This window comes from Meriones unguiculatus, chromosome 14 (genome assembly GCF_030254825.1).
Source record: "Meriones unguiculatus strain TT.TT164.6M chromosome 14, Bangor_MerUng_6.1, whole genome shotgun sequence".
In the NCBI taxonomy this organism is placed as follows: domain Eukaryota; kingdom Metazoa; phylum Chordata; class Mammalia; order Rodentia; family Muridae; genus Meriones; species Meriones unguiculatus.
Genome location: NC_083361.1, coordinates 15157057 through 15182010, shown reverse-complemented (window position 1 = coordinate 15182010; position 24954 = coordinate 15157057). Strand labels below are relative to the sequence as shown.

At 54.5% G+C, this 24954-nt stretch overlaps 1 protein-coding gene across 4 annotated transcripts; it reads left to right on the top strand.

Moving 5' to 3' along the window:
• Positions 1-24081, top strand: Il4r (interleukin 4 receptor). Of its 4 annotated transcripts, XM_060366873.1 has the most exons (12): positions 8-120; positions 6529-6616; positions 8583-8720; positions 12489-12575; positions 13778-13916; positions 15533-15684; positions 16348-16499; positions 17830-17989; positions 19296-19395; positions 20761-20839; positions 21259-21308; positions 21638-24081. In XM_060366873.1, the coding sequence occupies exons 3-12, from the start codon at positions 8690-8692 to the stop codon at positions 23157-23159; spliced, it is 2472 nt and encodes an 823-aa protein (XP_060222856.1). In that variant the 5' UTR covers positions 8-120; positions 6529-6616; positions 8583-8689; the 3' UTR covers positions 23160-24081. The 4 variants fall into 4 exon arrangements, with proteins under 4 accessions (XP_060222857.1, XP_060222856.1, XP_060222858.1 ...); XM_060366875.1 differs by lacking the exon at positions 8583-8720 and having other exon boundaries at positions 6529-6615; XM_060366874.1 differs by lacking the exons at positions 6529-6616; positions 8583-8720 and having other exon boundaries at positions 1-120.
• The last annotated feature ends 873 nt before the right edge of the window (positions 24082-24954 follow it).

Below are 24954 nucleotides of genomic sequence, written 5' to 3'. Positions count from 1 at the left end.
ATGACCGTGCAAGAGGCGGGGTGTCTCATGTAAATGAGGGGCGCTGGGCTGTGTGGGAAGCCGGGCGAGGTCCCAGCGCGCAGGAAAGCCCCGCGCGGCGCGTGGAGCCTGAGCTCGCAGGTAGGAACGGGCGGTGGGGGAGTCTCCGGACCGACTAGAGGTGGCCACGGGACCGATCAGGACTGGAACTAGAGCCCGCGGATCCTCGGGTGGGCGTGAGGCTGCGGGGCTCCCCTCCTGGCCCCGGGTTCGCTGCCGTCGGGCGCGGGTCGGGCAGGTGGACACCTCGCCCGCTGGAACCCAGGCAGCTTCCGCGGTCCTCGCCGGGACGCTGCGGAGATCTTCTAGAAGCCGAGACTGGCCGGCTCCTCCCAGGTTCCGGTTCAGTAACCCAGGAACCTGAGTGTTTATTGTGGCCAGCGAGCCGTTGTATAAGCTAGCCAGTCTGTGGTTCAGTGCTGTCCCCAAACCAGCACTCCTGGTCCCTGTCCTCCTCCAGCTCTCTGGGAGGTGTGGGACCCACTGTGGTCTTCCCCCTACAGGTGGCCTTTTGGGAATCTGGGGGCATTTGCTGGGACGTTTGTCCCAAGCTCATGTCTGATGGGGAAACTGAGGCTTGTGTATATATCTGGCCAGAAGAGAGTAATGAGATTCCACAGTCCTGACAAGGACTTAGGAATCAGCCAGAGGAGTCATGACCGCATAGGGGGACACTGAGGCAGAGATGAGACGTGACCACTACGCCATCTATGCTCCAGTTCGTCGATGCTCCGTTTGCGGTTTTAGGCCGCGCTCTCTGTCTGAGGGGAGAACACTCGAGACAGAGGCAGTACGTATAATGAGCAAGACACCTCTTCCTTGGGCAGTGCAACCCCTGAGTCAGTTTGGGGTGTGGGAGAGTACTTTGGCAGGTTGGGGCTGGGAGGCAAGAGAAGGCATGCTGAGCTGTGGGTACAGCATGGGCAAAAGCTGGAAGGCAGGCAGGCTCACCGTGCCGGGTAGTAGCATAGAGGAGCCAGATAAGTGGAAAGGAAGACAGTGCTGCAGGAGCCCCTGGGTTCCCTGCTGGGAGACTTGGGTAAGTCACAGGGCAGATTCCTGGCTCTGGTGGCCTTGTTCCTGAATCTTCAGGGCAGGGATGGGGAATCCCGGGTAAGTTGCCCAAATGACCACACGCTGGTAATTGTGCAGGATTGTGACCATCTGAGGGGTTAGTGTCTGGGCTATGCTGAGGTCTCAGAGCCATCCCAGACTGAGGAAGGCTGGGCCGCCAGGTAGGTTGTTCCTGAGGGAGGCGCAGTGACTGTTGCGCTACTTGTGGACTAAAGAAGAGAATGCCCGGCCTCATCCACACTACACCCTACTTTGCTGCCTTTGGGGGTTAGGGCAGGGACCCAGCTGGGGTACACATTTACACATGGCGTGAGATCCTCATGGCACAGGAGGTCCGCTTGGGAGATTGAAAGCCAGAGCTCCTGACCCAGCAAAGGCTTGATTTGTTTCCTGTTCAGTCCAAGCTCAGTCTGTACTCTAGCGTTGTGGTGAGGCTCCAGGAGGTCATTTATGCCCATTCAAAACTACACCTGGGGGATAGCAGGATTGTTAAGTGATCCAGTATTTACTGTCACCAAGGATTCATTTGGCAAAGTGAAAATATTGACATCCACGGATGCCTGCAATGGCCTTGCTGGGGGTCCTGCCTCAGAGAGTGGCAGAGGCAGGGGCGGGAGACTCCTCTTCTCCCATGTGCCACTGCACTGTGCTGGTGCCCACCGTGACAGGGGTCGGGGGTAGAACTGAAGACAGGGGCCCAGCTTCTGATCTGACCTCGCTGCTTCCTACCTGTGTGACCTTAAGACAATTGCTCCACCTCCCCGAAGCTCCCATTTGTCGGAGGTGTCTGCGATGAGAATGTTCATGAAATGGCTTTTCTAAACCATTGCCCATGGGAGGACAAGACAGTTGTCTTTTCCCACTTAGGATAGCATTCTTTTCCTAGCTTCTTTGCTCTGAGGGACCAGGCTTGCCAGGTACTGTTTCAGGCCAAAGATGAGGTGTTTGGCAGAGGCTTTGCAGTTTAGACTTCCCAAGAGGAACAAATTCTCATGCCAGATTCCCAGCCCCGCTCCACTGTTCTGAGGAGTAGGCAGAGTCACCGTGTCGCACCACCCTTGCAGCTGGTTGAGGGGTGATGCCAGCCCTGCTGGGTCACGGGTGGCACCTCATACAATGAGGACAGACGGTATGTCTAAGCTCTTGGGGTCTCACAGGCATGGCCAGTCAGTGACGGGACCAGGCAGGGGTCTGGTAGGAAGATGGGGAGGACAAAAGGTCAGGAGGAGTTCTTGGGCTCATGACCAGGGGCCTCCTGCAGCCTGTGGGCTACAGGTGCACTTCAGTCTCTTAAGCACAGCCTGCCTTTCTAAGAAATGTTGATGTCAAACAGTTCCAGGTGCCGCCACCATTGACTCATGCTGGCTGTGGGGCCCACAGCTTCTTGGAGTCAGCGAGTGGGGCCCCCAGCTGAGGACTTGTAGATGGGTGTGCATTTGGGAAGGGGGGAAGTGGGTTTCGTGGGATCAGTGGGAAGGAGGAGGCTCTGGGACCAAGACCCTCCAGCCCTCAGAAATAGTTACAGAATGAAGGTCAACCCCCATCTGTGTTGGGTGCCAACCAACAGGCCAGGGTCAAAACCCTGAGTGACCCAGCAGGAAAGGCCCCCAGGAAGCTGACAGTCCTGAGAAAGTGAATTACTTTACTCAGTTTGAAAGGACTGTGAGACAGTCAAGTTTTGTGGATGAAGTGACAGAGAAGTCCAGTAATTCTATTTAGGGTCACACGTCAAGCCTCCCATCTTCACCACTGATTATAAACAATAAAAATCAGGTTTACGAGATGAGCCCCTTCTTCACCCACCAAGACCAGCTTTTTATTTGGCTGTGCTCTGCCCAGTAATCATGTGAATGCTGCCAGGCCTCCATCCGATCAATTTGCAGATTATTGTGAGCTGAGCCCCTTCCCCACAGTCCCAGAGAGTGAGGAAGGTCTGAAGGCAGGTGAAGGGTGGGAGGGGCACGTACATAAGGAGCCAAGTGCATGTTGGGTAGAGCTGCTGTCACCAAGGAAGAATGGTGTAGAGACCTGCCAGGTGATACAGTGACACTGGTCACCCACAAGCCTCCGCACTAAACCCCTGTCCAAACCTCCTGACAGAGAGGAGAGTTTAAAAGAACAAGACTGTCTTGCTTGGATCCGGGAAATGCCATTCATGGGTCCATTTTGAAGAACTTGGGCAGCCTGAGGTTTCTTAGGGCAGCCAGAAGGGCATCCGCCTTTTCAAAAGAGGAAGTGAAACCAGGGGAGAAGAGCCGCGTCCATGGCCTTGGGCTGGGTGTCCCCCCCAAGCACAGAGTTCCAGTCTCCTGCCCTCTTGCCTCTGGGACAGCAAGGTCCCACCACATGCCCACTCTGGGGGTGATCACTGAGACTGACCTTACGGGAACCTCACGTTCCTGGCCCTGGTTCAGCCCCCTTGGAGGTACCGACCATTTTCTCACTCCAGCCCAGGCTTCCTCCAGTTCAGGCCGTTCAGAGGCAGCTGTTCTAGGCGTACCCTCTACCTTTGGTGACTTTTGAGTTCAGTCTGGGTTTGGACTTGACTTGACTTGGTTGGGGTCCCCCATAAAGCCTTTCCCGTAAGAGCCAGGAGAGACTCTCTCCTTGTATCTGTCTGGAGTGCTATTTCGCGCTGTCTGCGGTCGTGGTTTGTGAGAGCCTGCAGTCCTTTGGCATTTGTAACGATCAATCTGGGGAAGCCTTCTGTCTTTCCCACCCGTGTTTCCTCCTACCTGAAATGTCTCGATTGAGGTTACAGTTGCTTTCCGTCTTTCTTGTTTTCCAGTGTACTTCTGGCTAACTAAGTCTGTGCCGTCTGGCCATCCGTCACTGCCGGAGAGTTGCTAATCTTTCCTTGTTTCTGCTGCGGGAGCTTTTGGAAGCAGTGTGTGCTTCTGAAGTGTTTTGAGATGGGTGGAATTTTTTTTTTTGTTATCTCTGTTGCTGGATTCTAAGTCTGGTCACTCAGGCTGTTGTGGGTAGACACGGGTGGTTTCTGTCTCGATGCTGGAAAATCTATTGGTCTCTTAAAAGGTCTCTAATTTTTCTTTTCTGGATGTTCTGATGTGTTTGGAAGGATATGTGTAGGCGTGCATACGCGCATGTGCAAAGGTTGAAATCAGGCGTCTCCCTCAATCGCTGTCCACCTTGTAGGCACAGATGGGTTTGCCCCCCAGAGTTTGCAGATGGTGTTAGTGTCCCTGGCCAGCTTGACTTGGGGATACCGCATCTCTACTTTCCGTGTGTTGGGATGGGTCACCACATCCACCCAGCATTTACAGGGATTCTGGGAATCCAAACACTGTTCCTCGTGTTTGCATGGCAAGTATCTTAACCACTGAGCTACCCCCTCAGCCCCAATGATAGAGGTATTTGAGGTTCACCACATACACCTGTAATTCCAAGCACTTGGTAGGCTGAGGCAAGAGGATCCTGAGTTCAGGGCCAATCTGGATGACATAGCAAGTTATGCTGTATGGAAAAAAAAAAAAGTATGTTTTCTATTGAGAGTGAAGTCCTAGACAGGAAAAAAAAACAAAACAAAACACATAGCAGTCAGTGTGAGTCCACTAACCAAGCCAGCTACTTCCTGTTTAAGTGGACCCTGATCCTCCCAGCCCCCACCCCCACTCCCACTCAAAGCTCTCCTTGGGTTTCTGTTGGTCTTGGCCTAGCTTTTGGAGCAGACTAGATGCGCAGCAAGCTGATGCAACAGACTTTGGATGCCACCTTCCCTCCCTCTGTGTGAACCGGCCAGAGTTCCTCCCCACTACCTTTGAGCTTTCCTACTCTCTGCCAGTCACTCCAGGCCTGCCATGCTTGCTTTTCCTCTAGTGACCTGGTACCAGTTTGCTTCTAGGAGACTAGCACTCAGTCTGCTCAGGGACTGGGATCCTGAGCATGTCTCCTTGTTGTTCATACAGTGGGATACGGCTTGCCCTGCCTGTCTGTGGTGGCGATGTAGCTCAGTGATAGAGTACTTGTTTGCCTTGAATGTGTGCTTATGGGGTCTGGTCCCTAGCGTCACAGGAAAGTAAATACGATAGTGAAGAAGTCAGGCATTGCGGACCCATCATCTCTGTGCTCATCCTCAGGCATAAGCTTGTTGGCTGGTATTTCAGGCAGTGAGGCTGCTGGCACAGGCAAAGGCCCTAGAGTGGGAAAGCACCTGGCCAGGATGAGACAGCATAAGATTCCAGTCCCGCTGCCTCCTCTTTTGTAGATAAGAGACACAGACCTTGAGGGACTTTCAGTTGAGGATTGGCACAGAGCTGGCAAAGCTCAGGGAACGGGAAAGAAAGGTCTGGCTAGACAGTGGAAGGAGGGAGGAGTGGGAGAGAAGGTGTGATGAGGAAGGCCGTGCTGGGAGAGGAGAGTGGGAAGTGAAGGAGACGGTGTAGGTGACCCAGAGAGTGGGATTGCCCAAGGCATACTTGGGGACCTAGGGAGCAGGAGAAGGAACAGGCTGGTTGGCTTCTTGTCTGTCCATCGAGGAAGATGGTAGTGAGGACTTTAGAAGTTCTAGAATCTTCTCTGGCATCCTAATGAGCAAGTGAGGAGGCATCTCCAACCCACCTCCCGTCACATGACCATGGTACCCACTATTGGGTCATGGTAGTGGTCATGCCCTGATGGTGCCGGGTCTGGAGTGGGGACCCCTTCTGCCATCCTTTCCCTCTTGCTAGGGTCTCCTAGAATCTCAGGTCAGCTCCTACCCACTGGGACACTAACGAATGATGACGGCCACATGGGGACCGCAACTTAATTATTTAGTAGTTACTTCATTATTGTTGGACACTGGGCCAGGCACAGGCTAGGCAGCGCTCTGTTTATGGAATCAGACAGCCTACTGCTGTCCTCCCCAGGCTGGTAGGTCAGCAGAGGGAGCCTGGGGAGATGGCTGTGGAGTGTAAGCGACCTGTGTGAATGCTTGAGGGATCCAGACAACAGGATAGGTCCCTGAGAACCCTGCAGACCGAGCGCCTTGGCCTGTGGCCTCTGCAGATCCCACAGTAGCCTGACCCTCGTGACTCATCATTTTTCTTCACTTGGCTCGTTTCTGTGAGATAACCCCCCTCACCATGGTGTTCAAGCTGGCCTTGAACAGGATCCTGCCTCGTGGCTCTGTCCTCATGGCCGATTGCAGGGCAACCCCTCATGGCCTTTTTGTCAGCTCCCTGAAAACAAAGCCCTGGCTAGTAATATGGCCTGTACCTCCACAGCAGATCCTCTGCTGCCATGTCAGTCACTCCATCTCCTCAGGACATGGTCCGGACTCCTCACCCTGAAGTTTGTGCCCGTCCCCAGCATGCCATGGAATTGGAGGTCCTGTGTGGCACAGTGGGAAAGCTTGTACCAGTGAGACTTATTCCTGCTGTCATGACAGCTGTCCCTTCTTTTTTTTTCTTTTAGGTCTCAGACTTTTCTCTCCTCACTGGTCTATGAACCCTGTACCAGGCTATGGTCAGTTTCATTGCTGTCTTGAAATCTCCCACTGAGGCAAGTGAACTTGTTCCCACTTCCCAGAGGACCTCAGCCTGCAGATCTTGGGTAGTCAGGGTGGAGCTGCACTTTGTCCTAGAGCTGTTGTTATCATAGGTGCTCTGGGGTCTGTGCCCACATGGAAGTTACTCTGTGCCACAGCTCAGAGCAATACAGGGTTGAGACAGCAGGGAGAATGCAGATGAGGGCCCCTTGCCCTCACCACACCTGTCTGCAACTGGCATACGGGGATTTACCTTTACCCAGTGTTGTCTGCTGTGGGTGTGGGGAATGGGTACAAAGTCCCAGTTACCACTAGTCAAGTGTTCTGTTGAGGGCAGTGGAAACAGTGGCAGAGCCTGCATTTTTGGCTTAACCACTTTCTGCTACCTCTCTCCCAGACACTGGACCAAGAATTACACAGGCAGATGGCCTGGGTTCAGATCCCAGGCACAATTGTCACCAACTGTGCATCCTTATGCCAGGTTCAGAACCTCTCTGGGCCCAGGTTGCTCCGTCTCCAAAATGGAGCTGATACGCCTGCACGGACGTTCTTCTCAGTTGGTGTCAGGGTTCAGTCCCTAAGAGGGAGGGAAGCTGCGCGCAGCTGTGGAGAGGTGAAAGGGTTGGAGACACGCAGGAGCCACAGTGCTGCCTTCTGCAGATCTCTGGCGGTAGCCTAGTGGAGGCCAGACCACACCAGACAGAATCTAATCAGTGTTCAGGAGGACCATGCATCCTTTTTTCTGGAGCTGTAAGTAATGACCACAGTGGTACTTGATCACAGCTCGCTGGCTTCTGCCCAAAGCTTTGCTGTGGGCCAGAGATGGAAAGTTCTACCAGAGGAGGGGTCATCATGCATCAACATGTCTCCATATCTCCATGGAAGTCCTTCGTACCCACACAGGATGTCCGAACAGCGGTAGTCCTGGCTGCTGTGGGGCTGCCGAGCAGCGGGGACAGGGTGACACAGAGGTGCCACCAGAGCTCACGAGGAAAGGGCTTACGCCAGGATAATGAGCCAGAGTGAGTGCTGAAAGCAGCTGGACCGAGATGCTCTGTTGGGCTTCTAGAGTTTTCCATACGATGGGCTTCAGGGATCCTGAGGGTGCTGTTGGCCTTGTCAACTGTCAAGGAACGCTTAGCATTTGGTGACTCTGTCCCCGTGGTTGTTTCCTGTCCCTTCTGGAGGAGGCTTTGGTCACTGCACAGCCTCCTGGGCTTTAGCACCTCTCTCCTCAGGACTTCAGGCTGTCTCCAAGCCACTAGAACATTCTGCCTCTGGGGCCAGTGTCCCCTCAGACTAGTGTCCACAGTTCATGTAATTCCTGTAGGCTGTTCCATGGCAGGGTGCCCAAGGACTGTCCTCTGCACCATTCATCAAGTGTGGCTAGCCCTGCCCTTTCTCCAGTTCCAACAGGGCCTGCTTCTCCTGCTTCTTGAGGGTCCTCAGTGGCTCCCTGTTGCCCTAAGACAGGCCTGGTCTCTCCGGCCTGGTAGACAGTGCTTCCACCTGAGCCTTGGCAGCCTCTCGTTTATTGCTGACTGCACCTGCAGTTCACTCCAGCCAAGAGCTCAGGTGCTGGCAGGAAGCTCCAGGCCCTCCCTGCTGTCTGGAGGGTCAGTAACCTTCCCTCCAGGCCTCCTTTGAGAATTTGGGCATGGAATTGTACTGCCTTCACGAGGCACCTTGAAAGCAGAGTCTTGGTTCCCGGGAGGTCTGCCTACTTCCGCCTTCCCTTGACGGGACTAAAGGCATTCACCACCACAGCGGGCCTTTGTGTTAGCAATTCTTGATGGTGAGGTTTTCAGTCCTTCTTCCCCAGCATCCCTTCCTGGCGAGAGCCTTGGAGCCTTTTGCCGGCACTGGTGCAGTGGCCTGCCACCTGACCTAACTTGCATCCCTGACGCCTAGATCCTGCGCACCACCAGCCACAGAATCCTTCCTGAAATCTCATGTTTGCTTAAAACTTGTCTCCCTCGGGTATTTGTTAAAAGAATAAAGGAATGAGGCTAGCTGCTGGTGCGTGCCTCCAGCCACTCAAGAGCGAGACACGAAGATTGCAAGTTCAAAGCCTGCCTGGGTTACAGGATGGAACTTCAAAGCCAGACTCTGCCATGTAGTAAGACCCTGACTCAAAAGAATACATAGACACACATGACTGGGCATTAGCTCTGGGTGTAGAGTGCTTGCTTAGTATGCACCGGACCTTGGGTTCAGTCCGCTGTCCCCAGGGAAAGAAAGAACAATAATGGAGGTGAACAGTGGTGTTTACAACTGTAGGAGATGATATATAGTTGGTGCTTTGAAGTACTTATGACAAGAAAGGAAACCCAGGGAGGCAGGCAGTGGCTATGGGCTTCTTGCTCCACTGACAGGAGCAGGAGCAGGCTGTGCCAGCCCCTCCCTGGGCTAAGGCAGCACAGATAGGGACCCTGGCCTGCACTGCCTCCCTGTCTGAGGTGGGGCTGTTGACGTGGCCACTGGTTCTGGGAACCCCAGTGGCTGCTGCCTAGGAGCAATGTGTCCTTGGCCCCCAGCCAGCCCAGCCCAGCCGTCTTGAAGTGGGGAGGGAGCTGCAGGCCTACTGACGGCCGGAATCTCGGGTCATTTGCTTCAGAAGCCACCACAGCCTCTTGACCCTGCTTCCTCTTCATGTGCAGCTCGTGATGTTGACATCTGCACAGCATTTCAGGAGGCAGCGGGGTGGTCAAGCCCGCAGACTGTGGCTCCTGTTCTTGTTCTGGGACCCTGGCAGGCATCCCACCAACTCTGTGCTTCAGTGCCCTTGCCAGGGAACGGCATGCTAACGGCACCTGCCTCGTAGGCTGTATGAGAAGTAGGCTAGGGTCACGGTCAGCATCACATGCAGCCATCTGGGCAGAGGCATGGCCGTAGGTCTGTGTTTAGATGTCTGAGTCTGTTCTCGCCGAATTTTCACCATTCACCCTCTAACAGACAGTTGCTGAACGCCACTACATAATATGTCAGGCAGCATTCTGGGCACTAAAGACAAAGTAGTGATGGGGGCAGACACAGACTTGTCTTCTCATGCCCTCCTGGGGACAGACCCTTAGTAGCCCTGGTGACAAATACATGATTTAAACGACCAGATCCTTTTCTGTTTCAGAGAGGGGTTAAGGGTCTCACCGTGTTTTTGCTGGCCTTGAATCCTCTGCCCCCCAGATGTTGGAATTACAGGCATTTACTGCCATGCCTGGCCACAGGTTACCCCTTCTGCATCCATTTCTCAAACCAGGATCATCCTAGTGAGGTTCCACATCTTCCTTCTGTCCTAGCCTCTCTGGTAAACTGTTTATATATTTCGCCTGTTTTTCTCACACTGGCTTGTAGGATCTTTGTGGGTTGAAGCTATCAACTCTTTGTATGTTGCTTCTTCTGGTCTTTTTCTTGTTTTCGTTTTTCCCATTTTCTTGGCTGGGGAAGGAACTTAGGCTCCTCTGTAAGTTTCGGCATGAGCTTTACCAAGCTTCATCCTCGGCCCCCTTCCGTTTTCCTTTCTCCAGTCTCTCTCTCTCTCTCTCTCTCTCTCTCTCTCTCCCATGTGCTGGAGCCAGAAACATTTTTGCTTAGCCTCCCTTGTCAGGGTGTAGGTTGTCCAGACTGAGGCAGGGGTGGTTGTTCTGTGATGACAGGGCAGGAGGCTCAGCACATGGGGGCGGGGGGGCCCCAGGAACACTCACTGGAGTGTTCCTGAGTTGTCAGTGAGAAAGGCCACTGCTCCAAGGGCCCTGGAGGCTTGTGGGGCCTCAGGAGGATGAGGGGAGCCTTAGAAGCCATGCCACAGGGGGCTTGGAATTTCTTTTTTCCTGTTTCTTAAATTTAAACCTTATTTTCAGATAGTTGGAGATTTAATGCAGTTTTTTTTTTTTTAATGTTTTTGTTTGTTTGTTTGGTTGGTTGGTTTTTCAAGGCAGGGTTTCTCTGTGTGGCCCTGACTGTTCTGGAACTAAGTGCAGTTGTTAAAATGATAGAGAAACAGCAAGGGCCCCTAAAGCACCAGTTTCCCCTTATCCTGCGTGCATGGGTGGAGGCCATAGGTTGACGTGGAATGTCTTCCTCTATCACCGTCCACAGTGTGTGGACTGTGGCCCCATCCAGATCAGCAAGCCAACCGTGCCAGACGTCTCTCAGCTCCAGGCTGGGCTTCCCGAGCCTTGACGTTGTCTCCCCAAGTTTCCTCTTTCTTTGAACACTCCGCTAAGCTCATCTGTTGCTCACTCTCCTGAAACTGACCTTTCTCCTCAGGAGCAGCAGGTGCCTCCGTCTGAAACTGCAGACATGCACGTAAGGACAGTTGGGTTATGATGGACTGGCGTGAGAAGGCAGTCCCCCGGGTTGCCATAGCTGCAGAAGTCTAGTAGCTGTCACTGGGTCCCTGTGTGGCCTTGCTTGAGGGCTGCGTCACACCCAAGCACAGTCACTTCAGGAATTCCCACTGGTGACAGTGTGGGCACCTCTCTGCCTTGAGTGTTCTCAAGTGCACCGTCCTGCACCGCCAGGACGGTGGCCAGAAGGGTTATTGATGGCATGAGCCGTTGGTGGCTGGAGCTGGACTCGTGTATGACTGGATGTCACCCTGTGCCTTATTTCCTCTTTGGGGCTCTGCCAGGCCCAGCCTGACAGGTCGATGAAGCAGAAGGAAAGAGAACTCCAGACGATGAAGAACCCAGCTGTGGGCTCACAGCTGCTCAGGGGCCAAATGGTTCTGGGGCTGCAGATTTAGATATGACCTGGAAATCAAGACCCAAGCAGGGGGTGGGGGTGGGGAGGACAGGGACCACACTGGGCACTCATTCAATGCTGCTGCGGGTGGGGGGGAATGGTACACAGCTCTCCTTTTGCAGCATTTTTCTTTCTTCCCCTCCTCCGTCTCCCTCCCTCTCCTCCTCTTTTTTCTCTTCTATTCCCCACCCGTTTCCTTTCTTTCCTTCTACTTTGAGCCTCTCCCCCTCCCTTCCTTCCCCCACATCATGCTGGAGGTGAAACCCAGGGTCTGCCAAGCAAGCACTAAGCTGCTCCCAGCCCTGAGCACTCCTGGACCCGGGGTCTCCATGTTATTTCCCTCCCTGTGTCTTCCCCCAACCTGACCCTTTATTCGTGAGCCAGCCGGCTGGAGAGCTGCCAGGCCCTGCTTGTTTTGCCTGCTTATCTACGCTGCCAGCACCCACTAAGATAGGGCTGTCAGTAAATGGCCACTTAGCAGATAGGGAAACTGAGGCACCGGGTGCAGCTTGCTCAGGTTCACAGCTGGTATGGGAGGGAGCCAGGATTTGAACTTGAGAAAGCCGTGATTGTGTGCCACAGCTCTCCTGGGACAGGTGAACAGTGGCTTGGTGTTGTGGTCAGGGTTTCTATTGCTGTGACAAAAACAGCATGACCAAAAAGCAAGTTGGGGAAGAAAGGGTTTATTCGGCTGACACCTGCAGATCACGATCCATCATTGGGGGAAGTCAGGACAGGAGCTCGAACAGGGCAGGAACTTTTGGATCAGGAGCTGATGCAGTGGCCATGGAGGGATGCTGCTTATTGGCTTGCTCCTTATGGTTTAATCCGCCTGCTTTCTTATAGAACCCAGGACCACCAGCCAAGGGATGGCACCACCCACCATGGGCTGGACCCTCCCCCATTGATTACTAATTGAGAAAATGCCTGACAACTGGATCTCATGAAGCATTTTTCTCAACCGAGGCTCCTTCCTCTCTGATGACTGATGACTTGTGTCAAGTTGACACACAAAACCAGCCAGTACACATGGTCTTTGACTCTGTGTGGAGAAGGAAGAGAGACATGGGGGATGGGGGCTATGTCATGAGTGAAATGAACCCCACTGAGCCCAGATCAGCACTCACCTTCCTTCTTTCTGCAGGCACCTCCGTGTCCCCAATGGGGTGGCTTTGTATCAAATTCCTGTCCTCTGTGAGCTGTCTGGTTTCGCTGTGGGTGGCTGGCTGTGGTAAGTCATCAACTCTTATCCATTCATCAGCCCTAAGGACATGTCAAAGGCCTGAGGTACATCATTGAGCAGAACAAAACCCTTGTGGGGATTATGTGGTGGCAGAGGGGGACAGCTGATGACATATGGCCCTGACGAGTTATTTTCATTGATGCTAATCCAAGTTGAAAATTGAGGCTGCCCTGGAATTGCGCAGAGAATAGTCTGAGCTATATACCAAAGGTTATGTCAAAAGATGGTGGGAAAACGCAGCTCAGAACTGAGTAAGGGAAGCCTGAGGGGTGGGGGGCAGGGTGGAGGGCATTGCGGTTTAAAGCAGGTGTGCCCAAGAGCCAGCGGGTCAGCTTGAAGGAAGGCAGCGGAGGGCATGGCAGGGTCTGCGGGTGCATTCTTAGTGACGCCTCCCCACACCTGGGGAGAGCCTGCCTGGCATGGGGTTGGGGAACGTGTCACAGGGCTGCTGAGTCAGAGGAGCTTGCAGAGTCAGGACAAAGGACTTGAGACCAGAGTGTCGTGGAGATCTGGAAAGGCAAAGAGTTTCTGGATCAGTCTAGAAAGGTCAGACTGTGTCTTCTAGAAAGGTGAAGACACATGGAAATTGACCTCAAGGTTTCTCATCCATGTGGCCGGGTGTGGCTTTCCACCTGTCAGCCCAGCACTTGGGAGACTGAAGCAGGAAGATTGTGAGTTTGAGGCCAGCCTGGGTTACACAATGAGTCTGAGGCCAGCCTGGGGTAACTATGGAGACATTGTTAAAACAACAGCAACCACAAATGGACACACAAAATTCTGCCCCAGGTCCAGACAAGGGTAGAGTGTTCTGTGTGATGGGCAAGGCCGGGGCAGCAGTGGGAGGGGGGACGGGGGGGTCAGGAGATCAGAGTTTTGTTTGCTGTATGAACACTTCCTGCATGGCAGGCCACACCCACTGGAGGGTGAGTTGTGAGTTTGTTTGGACCGTCGCCTTGCATGGCTTGGGTCAGAAGGTTCCTGAGGGCCCCAAATAGCAGTCAGGTCACCCAAGAGTTAGCAAGACCCCACACTCACTGGCTATTCCACGGGCCCCCAGCCTCTATGTCTGTTGTTCTCGTGTGTGCGTGTGCAGGCGTGTGTGCGTGGTCCTATCTGTACCAGCCTCCCTCTGACCTTGGTGGAGGGAGCCCCTGGCCATGATTCCACTGCTCAGGCCATCCTGTCTGCAGGGAGCATCAAGGTCCTGGGCGAGCCTACCTGCTTCTCTGACTACATCAACACTTCCACTTGTGAATGGCAGCTGGATGGCATTGTTGACTGCAGTTCTCAGCTCCGCCTGTCCTACTGGCTGAACTACGAGTTCTTCGAGTAAGTAGGGTCGGGAGGCGGTTCCCGGAGGAGGTCTGTCCAGGCCTGTGCTGCTCCACAGGAGCCACGCTGTGTGGTTTTCGGCATCTTACTGAGTGATGTCTGAGGCGGAGCCAGGTCTGAGATAATGTATCAACACAGTTGAGCTGAGTTGGAGCTTGGTGGACCTTTAACCCAGCAACTTGATAAGCTGAGATTGAAGGATCTCGAGTTCTAGGCCTGCTTGGGCTGACAGGGTAGCTCAGTGGTAGAGTGCTTGCCTGATGGATGACCCTGGGTTCCGTTACCAGCCCCCAGCGAAATCCCACCCCCCCCCCACCCCCACACACAGGATACAGAAGACACTGTAGGGCTCTGGACCCATGGTTAATGTGTCATGTGGCTGAAATATTGGACTAGACCAGCACTTCTCTAACTTTTGCACCTAAAGTTAGCAAGGGCTGGTGCTATATCTTGTCTCAAACAAACAAACAAACAAACAAACAAAAAACCCACAAATAAAGCTGGCAAGATGGCTCAGCTGACAAAGGCATGTGCCTGATGGCTTCAGTTTAGTCCCCAAGATCCACGTGTTAGAACCACGGAACAGTTTGACTGGTGACCCCCGAGCATGTTTAGCCGTGGGACAAGGCTGTGGAATTTGCCGTGAAGGTGGGTGGCAGGGCATGCAGGCATGATATCCAGGGTTTGCTCTGGGTCATTCCCTGGCCTCCAGGTGCTCCGTGGGCACTGTGCCAAGGACAGAACCAAGTCCGCAGACCCAGCACTCAAGAGCACCCAGAGATACACGGACACTGCCCTAAAGCCTGAAGGGTGACCCTCCACTCTCTTATTGCCTTAAGGCAAGCGACCTGTGCATTTACACCTTGGCACAGAGCAGGCACTGGCAAACTGTGGACTTCAGGTCAATTGGCCACTACTTATTTTTTGGTTTTGTTTGTTTTTTGAGACAGGATCCCAGGAACTTGCTATGTAGACCAGGCTGGCCTCAGACTCAGGGAGATCTGCCTGCCTCTGTGCTGGAATTACCACATACACGACCACAGCGGGCAGACTACTGTTTTTCATGAATAAAGTTTTATTAGCACACACCATCTCATTCATCTGTGTCTTGTCTGTGGCTGCCTGAGGTCTACACCAGCATTTTGTTGTGGTGACAGAAGCGATATTGTCACTTCTGTCAAAGCCTTCAATTTCCTGTCTGACCTCTGACCTTTTACTGAAAATGAGTTTTGGCCCCTTGTCCGGCCCATGAGACATGGGTGGCCTGTCTAGTGTCCCATTGGCAGAATTATCCTGATGTACACAGGGCAGGGGCCTGTGGGAGGTGTGTTAGGGTGTATCACAGTCCACTGTAAACCAAGGGATGCTGGGACACCATGAATTACTTAGTGCTTGAGCCCGGGATGACCTGAGTCCCGGCACTGAGGTCTGCAGCCAAAACCGCAGTGTCCAGAGGTGTCCAGAATGTGGCGAGCAAGAGCTGTGGCCAGCAAGATGCCAACCCCAAGTCATGTCCCCCCGCCCCTCCGGGTCCTGGCTGCTTCGGTCTTCCTGTCAGGTGACTGGGAAGCTGGCTACCACAGGCCGTTCTCCAATCCCGCCTGTGCCCGCAGGAACCGGACGTGCATCCTTGAGAGCCTCGGCAGCACGGCGTGTGCGTGCCACATGGTCACAGCCGACCTGATAGAGGCAGACACATACCGGCTGCAGCTGTGGGCTGAGCAGCGACTGCTGTGGAACGGCTCCTTCAAGCCCAGTGATAAAGGTAAGGCCTGGCTGGGTGCTCCAGTGCAGGGAGGTGGGGTGCACACCGGCTGCAGGCCAGCGGATATTTTGTCATCTGACCTTGACCGCGGAAGGCTGACCTTCCTCGGCCTGGAATCCCCGAAGCAATCCCAATTACAAGCTTGCCCCTAGATGGTTTGTTTATTTGTATTACAGAGGATGGGGCATTTCAGATGCTAGGCACATGCTCTACCCCTGAGCTACATCTCCACGCAGGAGTAGTTACAACAGGAGAGATCTCCTGTCCTCGTTTTGTAGGCCGGAGAAGGCACGCAGCTTGCCTTAGGTCACACAGCTTCTCAGCGCCAGAGGCAGAATTGAAGAGCTCACGGTTTCCCGTCTGTGGTTACAACAGATGCTAAGACCTACACGTTGCTAGAATTAACCCATGCATGAGTTTAAAGTCATTTTTCGTGTTGGCTTTAACATGTACTCCACTGTTGTGATCTCATGGGTAGGATTACTCAAGTGATGAAGCTGGTGAGGTAGCACACTCCTATAGTGCCAGCATTGAGGAGTCTAGGAAGGAGGATCAGGAAGTTTGAGGCCAGCCTTCCCTAAAAAGGAAGAAGAGATGAAGTTGTTAATAGGGACACTAAAAACAGGCCTCAGGGCTCAAGCCCCTCACGCCCTTCCTCCCCAGTGAAGCCCCCGGCTCCGAGCAACCTCACGCTCTACACCAACATCTCCAATGCATGGCTGCTGACGTGGAGCAACCCATATCCTCCGAGCAACTTCCTGCACAGAGGACTCCTCTACATGGTCAACATCTCCAGAGAAGACAACCCTTCAGAAGTGAGTGGACGCCATGGGTCCCTGTCATCGTCTGGGAACAGGGCTTGGAAGGAAGGCTCCATCTTTGGAGTTGGGAGCTTGGGAGAGGGTACGGGGCAGGGGAGTGCCCTAGAGAGCTAATTCCCAGCCGGGCTCTGCCCCACGTATGTCCTTTCCCTTCCTGGTCCTGAATTTTCAGTGGCTGGTTTTCCATCACTAAGACAAAGTGCTGAGAACACCAACTGTAAGAGGAAGGGTTTATTTAAATGCATGATTTCCTAGAGGTCAGTCCGTGGTCATTTGGCCCCAACAGTCTGGGCCTAGTGTTGAGGCAAGCACATGGCAAACAGGAGCGCGGTAGAGCAGAGCCACTCACCTCATGGTGGCCAGGAAGCAGAGAGAGGCAGAGACAGAAAGAGAAGGGCACACACAAGCATGCACCCACTGTCTTAATAGCCCCCAAGAACATGCCCCGGACTCACCCTCTTCACACTAGGCGCCACCATCCCACAGAAGCTCCACTCTAGGGACCAAGCCTTTACCAGGTGGACCCTAGAGAACATTCCAGATCCGGACCATAGCGTCAGGAAGAGGATGTATCCCTTCCATCTTAACTCTGTTAATAAGGGGCTTTGGGCCCAGCAGGGGACACATGAGGTAATGGGTGGCAAGTGTCACTTCATGCTGGGCACACTCTCGGCCACGTTTGCCTTTGTGTGTTATTCATGGTTACTCTCACCTACGCATGTCTTCCGTGCATAGGTGAGAGTAGAGTTGAGCTGGGTGTAGTGGCACATGCCTGTAACCACAACCCTCAGGAGACTGAGGCAGGAGGATGGGAAGTTCCAGCCTAGCCTGGGTTACACAGACCCTTCCAAACAAGAACAAACAAACAGAATCTCCCCCAGCCACATACACAGGAAGGTGTCATCAGGTAAAGAAAGGCAGGTGTCTGTCATGGCTGCCTGGCCCCTGCTTTAGAAGCAGGTAGAGGTCATTTCCTGCTACCCATGTCTCTCTACCCTTCCTTCCTAGCACTCCCACCGGTGAGATGACCAGAAAGCAAAAAGTGACCCCTCTGAGGTCACTTACTCAGGGTCATACAGCTTAGCCTTAGTTTACAGTGTGTTAAAACCCAGTTTAATCCACTTGTCCAGATACTAGTTGCTGCCATGTGGCCAGTCATGGGAGGAGTCGGGGGAGGGCTGACACTGTCCATTTCGGTCACCTCTTAGCGGTGGCAGGGATGTGGGAATGATCACGTGCCCAGCACAGAGGGCTCCCTTGGGGCAGCAGGAACCCGCACGTGTCCCTGCCCGCCGTGCACTCATATGCCCCTGTCGTCCTTCAGTTCATAGTCTATAACGTGACCTACGTGGAACCCAGACTGAACTTCCCAACCAACTCCCTGAAGCTGGGGGTGTACTATCAGGCGCGTGTGAGGGTCTTGGCCTACAGCTTCAAAAATGGCCTCTGGAGTGAATGGAGTCCCAGCACTACTTGGCTCAACAGTGAGTATCAGGGCCTTGGGCTGTGAGGATCGCTACAGCCATGTACAGTACACTCTCTAGTCAGGAATTCCCTCCGGCTGACCCTCGGGGTTTTCAGTCCTGGGATCCCTCTGACCGAACATCCCTGGGGCTATGGTGTAGTGGTCGGAGAGCTGCAGTAACAAATAGGCCCTCAGTTTCCATGGTGGTCACTGTTGAGTCCGCTGGGAAACTGTTGGTCTGAGCGCCGCAGACTGTCTGAGTCTGCTTCTGTGTGTACAGCGTGCGACAGAGGCGTCATCCGGACTGGGGAAGGTTGTGTGAGGTTGACTCGGTGGTACCACTGAGGAGACAGAGCAGACACACATTGTTATTGTCAGACACACATTGGTTTTCAGCAAATATTGACAAGCTGTGACTGAATGACCTTGGGGGCCCCAGCAAGTGAGGAAAGCACGCAGGAATCCTGGGGTGGTGGGTCTGACGTGTCAAAAGCGGGAGTGGGTTGAGTGCTATGAGGACCAGAATTTGCATCCCCAGAGCCCACATAAAAGCCTTGTGAGGTACCCTGCGTGTGTAATCCTGACAGAGAAGTTAGGAGAAGCTGATGGCCAGCTAGCCTGTGTAGACATTGGTGAGAACAGGCCCACCTGAAGCGGTGTGAAAGGCAAGGACTGAGACACATGTCTCGTGACTGACGCAGTCCAGCGCTCACACCCCAACACACACGTCATGGACAAAAGGGTAAAAGTTGATCGAACACCACAAACGTAAACAGAGAAACCAGGTGGATCCGGATGAAGGCCGGTGCCAGGAAGGAAGGGAGGCGAAGTGGAGGGATGGAAGAGATGGTCGAGGCTGTGTCAGAGAAACCTTCTCAGAGTCAGTGAACAAGGAAGACAATCCTGTGCTCACACTGACTGTGCCATCTTTTAAATCACGTGGTCCTGTCAGCCCGTGAGAAAAGCCCTGTGTTTCTAGCCCCCCACTGAGCAGATGAGACCCCCCCAAGGGAGTAACCAGCTTGCCCCGGGTCGCTTTGCAAGCATTTGATAGAGACTGGTCCCCCAGACCGACCTCGGGTCCTCCAGTGCGCTTGACCTCCTGGCTTCGGAAAACAAGAGCCGCACTTCAAGCCGTTGTGATCTGCACTTGCGTCAGGAACAGTGAGGACAAGGATGGGTGCATAGCAGGGAGAGTTAGGCAGACTGGTGGGAGGGCTGTCTGCAGCTGGGTAACCGAGGGTCCCGGGAGGAACCCCGAGTGAGTGAGGGCTGCACGTGGCACAGGGTGGGCTCCCGGTTCATGGTTCTTTTTCACCTTGCAGACTTCCAGCCCCCCCTGGCTCAGCGCCTCCCGCTTGGGGTGGGCATCTCCTGCTTCTGCATCCTGGTTTTCTGCCTGTCGTGCTACTTCAGCATCACCAAGTGAGTTCCTGCTCTGGCTGGTGCCTTGAGCTGGCCCCTGGGTGAGCAGGGCCAGGATCGTGTGCTTACCTGTCCCGGCTGTCATTCTCGCAGTCGCTGAATGGCCACTGTGCTGGCTGGGACAAGGATGGAAGGATCCCTGAGCCGAAGTCTGCCTCTCAGGGTGGGTCAGCCAGTGGCTGGAGGGTCTGCTACAGTGGCTGTGCTCTGGAGAGAAGAGAGCCAGGCGGGGGCCAGTGATGGTGGGTGCTCTAGAGACAAGGAGCTGGGGCTGGGGAAGGGTCTTTCTTTGTCACAGAGGGTTCCTCTCACATGGTATGGTCCAGGCACTGGGCATGTGGTAGGAGCAGAGGTATTTGAGCAGACAGAGTGAACATAGTAGGATGTAAGTGAGGCCTGGCAGCAGAACTTGCCAGCAGGTGGCTGGCGAGTTGCCTCATAATCTGGTGCCTCTATAGGCTCAGGGTAGCCATGAGAACAAGACCCGCAGGGGAGCCCGGGCAAGGGCTGGTAAATGGGGAAGGTTCCTTTCTGGTGAGCTCTACCCTGGACTCTCAGGCCCAGAGTCTTGTCCTTGGTGAGATGAGATTAGAAACAACTGAGGACTGGTGCCATGAAAGTGCCCACACTTGGCTGAGTCTGCAGGAGATGCCAGATCTCCTCTCAGTCAGGCAGCCTGAGCTAGGAGCCAGACTCTGAACCTGAGTTTCTCTGTGCTCTGTTGCCCTTCCCTTCTGCCATCCCGTGCCCCTGCACCGAGCAGCCTGCAGTTCTCAAAGGCACATGGCCTATTCTTCCCATGGAGTCTTGGCCATGTCCCCACCCTAAAAGCTGTCCTCTGACCTTTTCTGGGCTACTGCCTGCTACCCCCAGCCCTGCTTTTCCCTCCCACCTTCCTCTCTACACTTCTACATTGTTGTCTTTTTGTTTGTTTTTTAATTGTTTTGGAACCCAGGGCCTTACACATACCACTCTGTCTCTGAGTGCCACCCAAGCCTTCTATTAAGTTTTTGCATCAGCACAGTGTGGTAGAATGCTCCTCCTGCTCCTACAAAGAAACTCTTGGAAAAGCAGGATCCTTGCTGTGCAGCTTGAGTCTTGGCTTGTCCCCTGGGGGCAGAGACGTCCTCAGAGACTGCCAAAAGTGTGAGTCTGCAAAGCAGCTCTGCCAGCATCGCACTGGCCCCGGGCCTCTCCCCGTTTAGAATGGCGATGGTAATGAATGGTTAGGACCGATATTGTTGCTTATCCAAAATGGAATCAGCGTGTCCTCGCCGGCCTGGGAGGAGTGCCAGCCAGGACACTTGGAAGAGCGCCTTGGCCACTGTACACTCGGAGACCAACCCGCTTCCTTTCCACCCTCAGGATTAAGAAAATGTGGTGGGACCAAATTCCCACCCCAGCACGCAGTCCCCTGGTGGCCATCATCATTCAGGACGCACAGGTAGGCGGGTGCAGGGGTTCTGTATTGTGACTCCCAGCCATGGGTGGGGTAGGGGCGAGGAGCAGACCGCCAGGGCTCCAGAGCTAAGCAGGGTGGTGCGTGGGTGGCAACAAACCACACAGGGGACAGTGGCAAAGCCCACGTCCACGTGGGCCTGATGTTAATCTCCTGCCACGTTCTGCTGGTTACAGCAAGTCCTGTGGGCCAGGTCAGCGTCAGGGATGGCACAGTGGAGCTGGGGGGTCTGGGTGTTCATCATCCCTGATGCAGTTTCACTCCTGGGAAACTGAGGCTCCCGGAGCCCTGTGGGGCCTGTGTGGGCCTCAGCTGTCCAGGCACATATGCTCTCTTGAAGACACTGAGTCTTCTGGGCTGGGCTGACGGCCAGTACCCACTCTCTCATTGACTGTCCGTTTTAGGTGTCCCTCTGGGAAAAACAGACCCGAAGCCGGGAGTCAACCAAGTGCCCGTATGTATCTGAACTTGAACTCGGGTAGTAGTTTTTGTGGGTTTGGGAAGTGTGAGAATGAGATGGTTACTCAGCTGATAGCAGGGCCACTCCCCTCCCTGTCCCCCACACGGCTGTCTTCTCTCTTCTTGGCCCCAAGGGTGGCAGGAGGCAATCGTGGGTGGCTGAGTTCCCATTCTGCAGTGAGAACAAACTGAGTGTTGAGTGTAAAATCAGAAGCTGTGTCTATCACACCCCAATATTAATACAGGGTGATTCCATAGAGGGTTCTAGAGGATGAACAGTTTTTCAAGTGTGGCAAAACCGAATCCTATGTATTGCTTCTGCAGGCGCTGGAAGACTTGTCTGACCAAGCTGCTGCCCTGCTTGCTGGAGCATGTTGTGAAGAAGGAGGCAGAACCCCTGAAGGCTGCAAAAACGGGGCCTCCCCAGAGTCCTGGAAAGGCAGCTTGGTGTCCAGTGGAGGTCAGCAGGACCATCCTCTGGCCAGAGAATGTCACTGTCAGTGTGGTGCGCTGTATGGAGCTGTTTGAGGCCCCTGTAGAGACTGAGGAGGAGGAGGTGGAGGAGGTGGTGAAGACGGACTTGAGCACAGTGCCTGAAAACAGTGCTGGCGGCTTCCAGGAGAGTCAGGCAGACATCATGGCCCGGCTCACTGAGAACCTGTTTTCAGACTTGTTGGAGGCTGAAGATGGGGGCGTTGGCCAGTCGAGCTTGGGGAAGTCTTGCTCCCCTCTGCATTCAGAAATCGGGCAAGCCTCTCTGCCCTCGGCCTGCTTCCCCATGGGGCCCAAGGAGGCCTCGTGCCAGGCCCCAGGGCAGCCTTCACACCCAGGCCCTCCTTCAGGAAGCTCAGCCCACAGTGCGAGCGACCTGGCCTGCACACAGACGCCACCTGTCATCACAGACAATCCCGCCTACCGTAGTTTTAGCGACTTCTGCAGCCCGGCGGCCCCTCAGCCCGGAGAGCTGGCTTCAGAACAGCTGCAGGCCGAACACCTGGAAGAAGGGGACCCTCCAAGCCCTGCTGACCCCCATTCCTCAGGGCCACCTATGCAGCAAGTGGAAAGCTGGGAGGAGATCCTGCACCTGAGTATCCTCCAGCACGGGGCAGCTGGGCCCGTCCCAGCCCCTACCAGTGGCTACCGGGAGTTCGCCCAGGCGGTGAAGCAGAATGCCACCCAGGACCCCGGGGAGCCCTGCTTCAGGCCTTCTGGAGACACTGGTTACAAGGCTTTCTCAAGCCTGCTCGGCAACGGTGGCGCCTGCACACATACAGCAGAACCAGGGATTGACGGAGGGCATGGAGGCTACAAGCCCTTCCAGAACCCTGGCCCTGACCAGCCCCCTAGCTCCGTGCCCTTATTCACCTTCGGACTGGACACGGAGTTGCCATCCAGCCCTCTGAACTCGGCCCCACCCAGCAGCACCCCAGAGTGCTTTGATCTGAAGCTGGGGCTCAAAGGAGGTGACAGGCCAAAGGCCCCTCCTTCTACAGATCGGGTGACCAAGCCCCTTGGGGATGACCTGGGCCTTGGCATTGTCTACTCTTCCGTCACCTGCCACCTGTGTGGCCACCTGAAGCAGCACCACAGCCAGGAGGAAGGCGGCCAGATCCACGTCGTTGCTAGCCCCTGCTGTGGCTGCTGCTACGACGAGAGCTCATCATCCCTGGGGAGCCTCTTGGGGGCCTTGGAAAGCTGTCCTGGGGGGATGCCACCAGAAGCCAGCCTCCCCTCAGCACCTAGGACACCCTCAAACTTGTCAGGGGAGGGCAAGACCCCTGGCAGTTTTGTTTCCAGCCAGACCACTGAGGTGCCTGCGGGCACCCCATGCACAGCAGTTTCTTAGGTGACGGAGTGTGCTGTTGTGGCTGAGGTCTGCGCTGAGGCCAGGGTTCATCCAAGACAGGGAAGTACCTCCTGGGAGGTCGCCCAGCTGGCAGCCTTCCCAGAAATCCAGAGACTGGTGAATAGGAGATGTGAACTTGGCCTGACCCCAGGGGCTTGGAGCCTGGCTGCCTTCCCACCTCTGCCCAGGCTCACCTCTCTCACAAGGGATTCAGGGGCTCAGAATGCTTTGTCCCACAGCAATGCTGATGCTCCTAAGCCCCACGCTCTCCTACCTGTTGCTGCCGTACCTGCTCAGGCCCATCTTGCTCACCAAATATACCTGTTACCCAAGGTTCACAGAAGCTACTTGACTCTCCTTGAGCTGGAAGCCTAGGCCTAGAAAGTCAGAGCTGGCCTGGAAGTGGCTTGGGAGGCCCTAAAAACCGGTGCAAATTTGAAGGGGAGGGAGGACAGGTATTGTCCCAAGGAGGCCATTCATTGGCCAGCTACTGTGGGCTCAGACTGGAGGCAGAGTCTTCTGTCCCAGCTTGGCTCAGCTGTGGAGAGCAACAAGGACCCAAGAAACTCAATTGCCCAAAGGAGCCACAGTCACGGCCGGTTGCCCACATGTGATCTGAAGCCAGGGCTCCCAGGATGTGGGAGTGGGGATCCCAATAAACAAACACAGCTGCCCAGTGGCAGGTCCTGGTGGACACCACTGCTGTCAGCGCCAAGTCGAGATCAAGGGATCGGGATGGAGCTGGTTCTGGTTGGTGGCTGGGTGGTAGGGGTGGCAGATGGCAGACTGCAATCTGATTGTGTTCTGGGACCAGGCTTAGCAGTGTTTGCATGTCTCACCTTTGCGACACCTAGTATGTTTGCAAGGAGGGCGGGGCTGGCCATGTGGACCTTCATGTCAATAAAGACTCTTTGTATTGTCAGTTCTCCTTTCTCTCTCTCTCTCTCTCTCTCTCTCTCTCTCTCTCTCTCTCACACACACACACGACCCACAGCAGCTTTACAGTAACTCCTTCTGGCAGCCCATGAAGAGCAGCTGAAATGTGCAATGTGAGGGAGCCTGGGAAAAGGTTCCAGCAGTTGCTTTAAGGAGATGACTTGGAAATGGGACAGGGCTGCAGCTACTCCAGCTCTGCCTCCCATAGCTGGTGCCCAGATGTGCTCGCTCAGAGGAGGAAGCTGAGGCACACCTTTCTCCAGCCCCCACTGTATTTAGTGGGGGACATTTCTGGGGAAGAGGTCCTCCTCTGTTTCTCACCTTAAGGCAAAGTGCTAAAGATGTTGGATGCTCCGTAGCACCCAGAGGAGGTGGCACTGGCTGCTGTGTGTTGCCGAACTCAGCAAGGAATCAGTAGGCCCCACATCTCAGGCAAGAGGAGTGGTCTCACTGTGACTCAGCCTGCTCCTCCAGGTCGTACCACTCAGTCTCCTGAGTGCTGGGATAACAGGTACCTGATACTGTACCCAGCTCCCCGGAATAATCTTACCACACCCCTAAGCAGGACTTGAGAGGAAACGGAGCCTCCCCAAGGTACACCTCCCACGGATTTCCCACCTGGCAGAAGCAGAACTCTGGGATTAAAATCCCCATTGCTTGTAATTTGCATACGGGAGGGAACTAACTCCCACAGGAATATGCTGACTGTCCCCGGGAATTCTTCTTACCTGCCCACCTGTGGAACTCCCGGAAAAACTCCCTTTGGCTGGCCGTGGTGGTGCATGTCTTTAATGTTAAAAAATGTTATGCCCAGATCACAAAGACCACCAGGAGACTGTCCATGTATGCAAGAACAAAG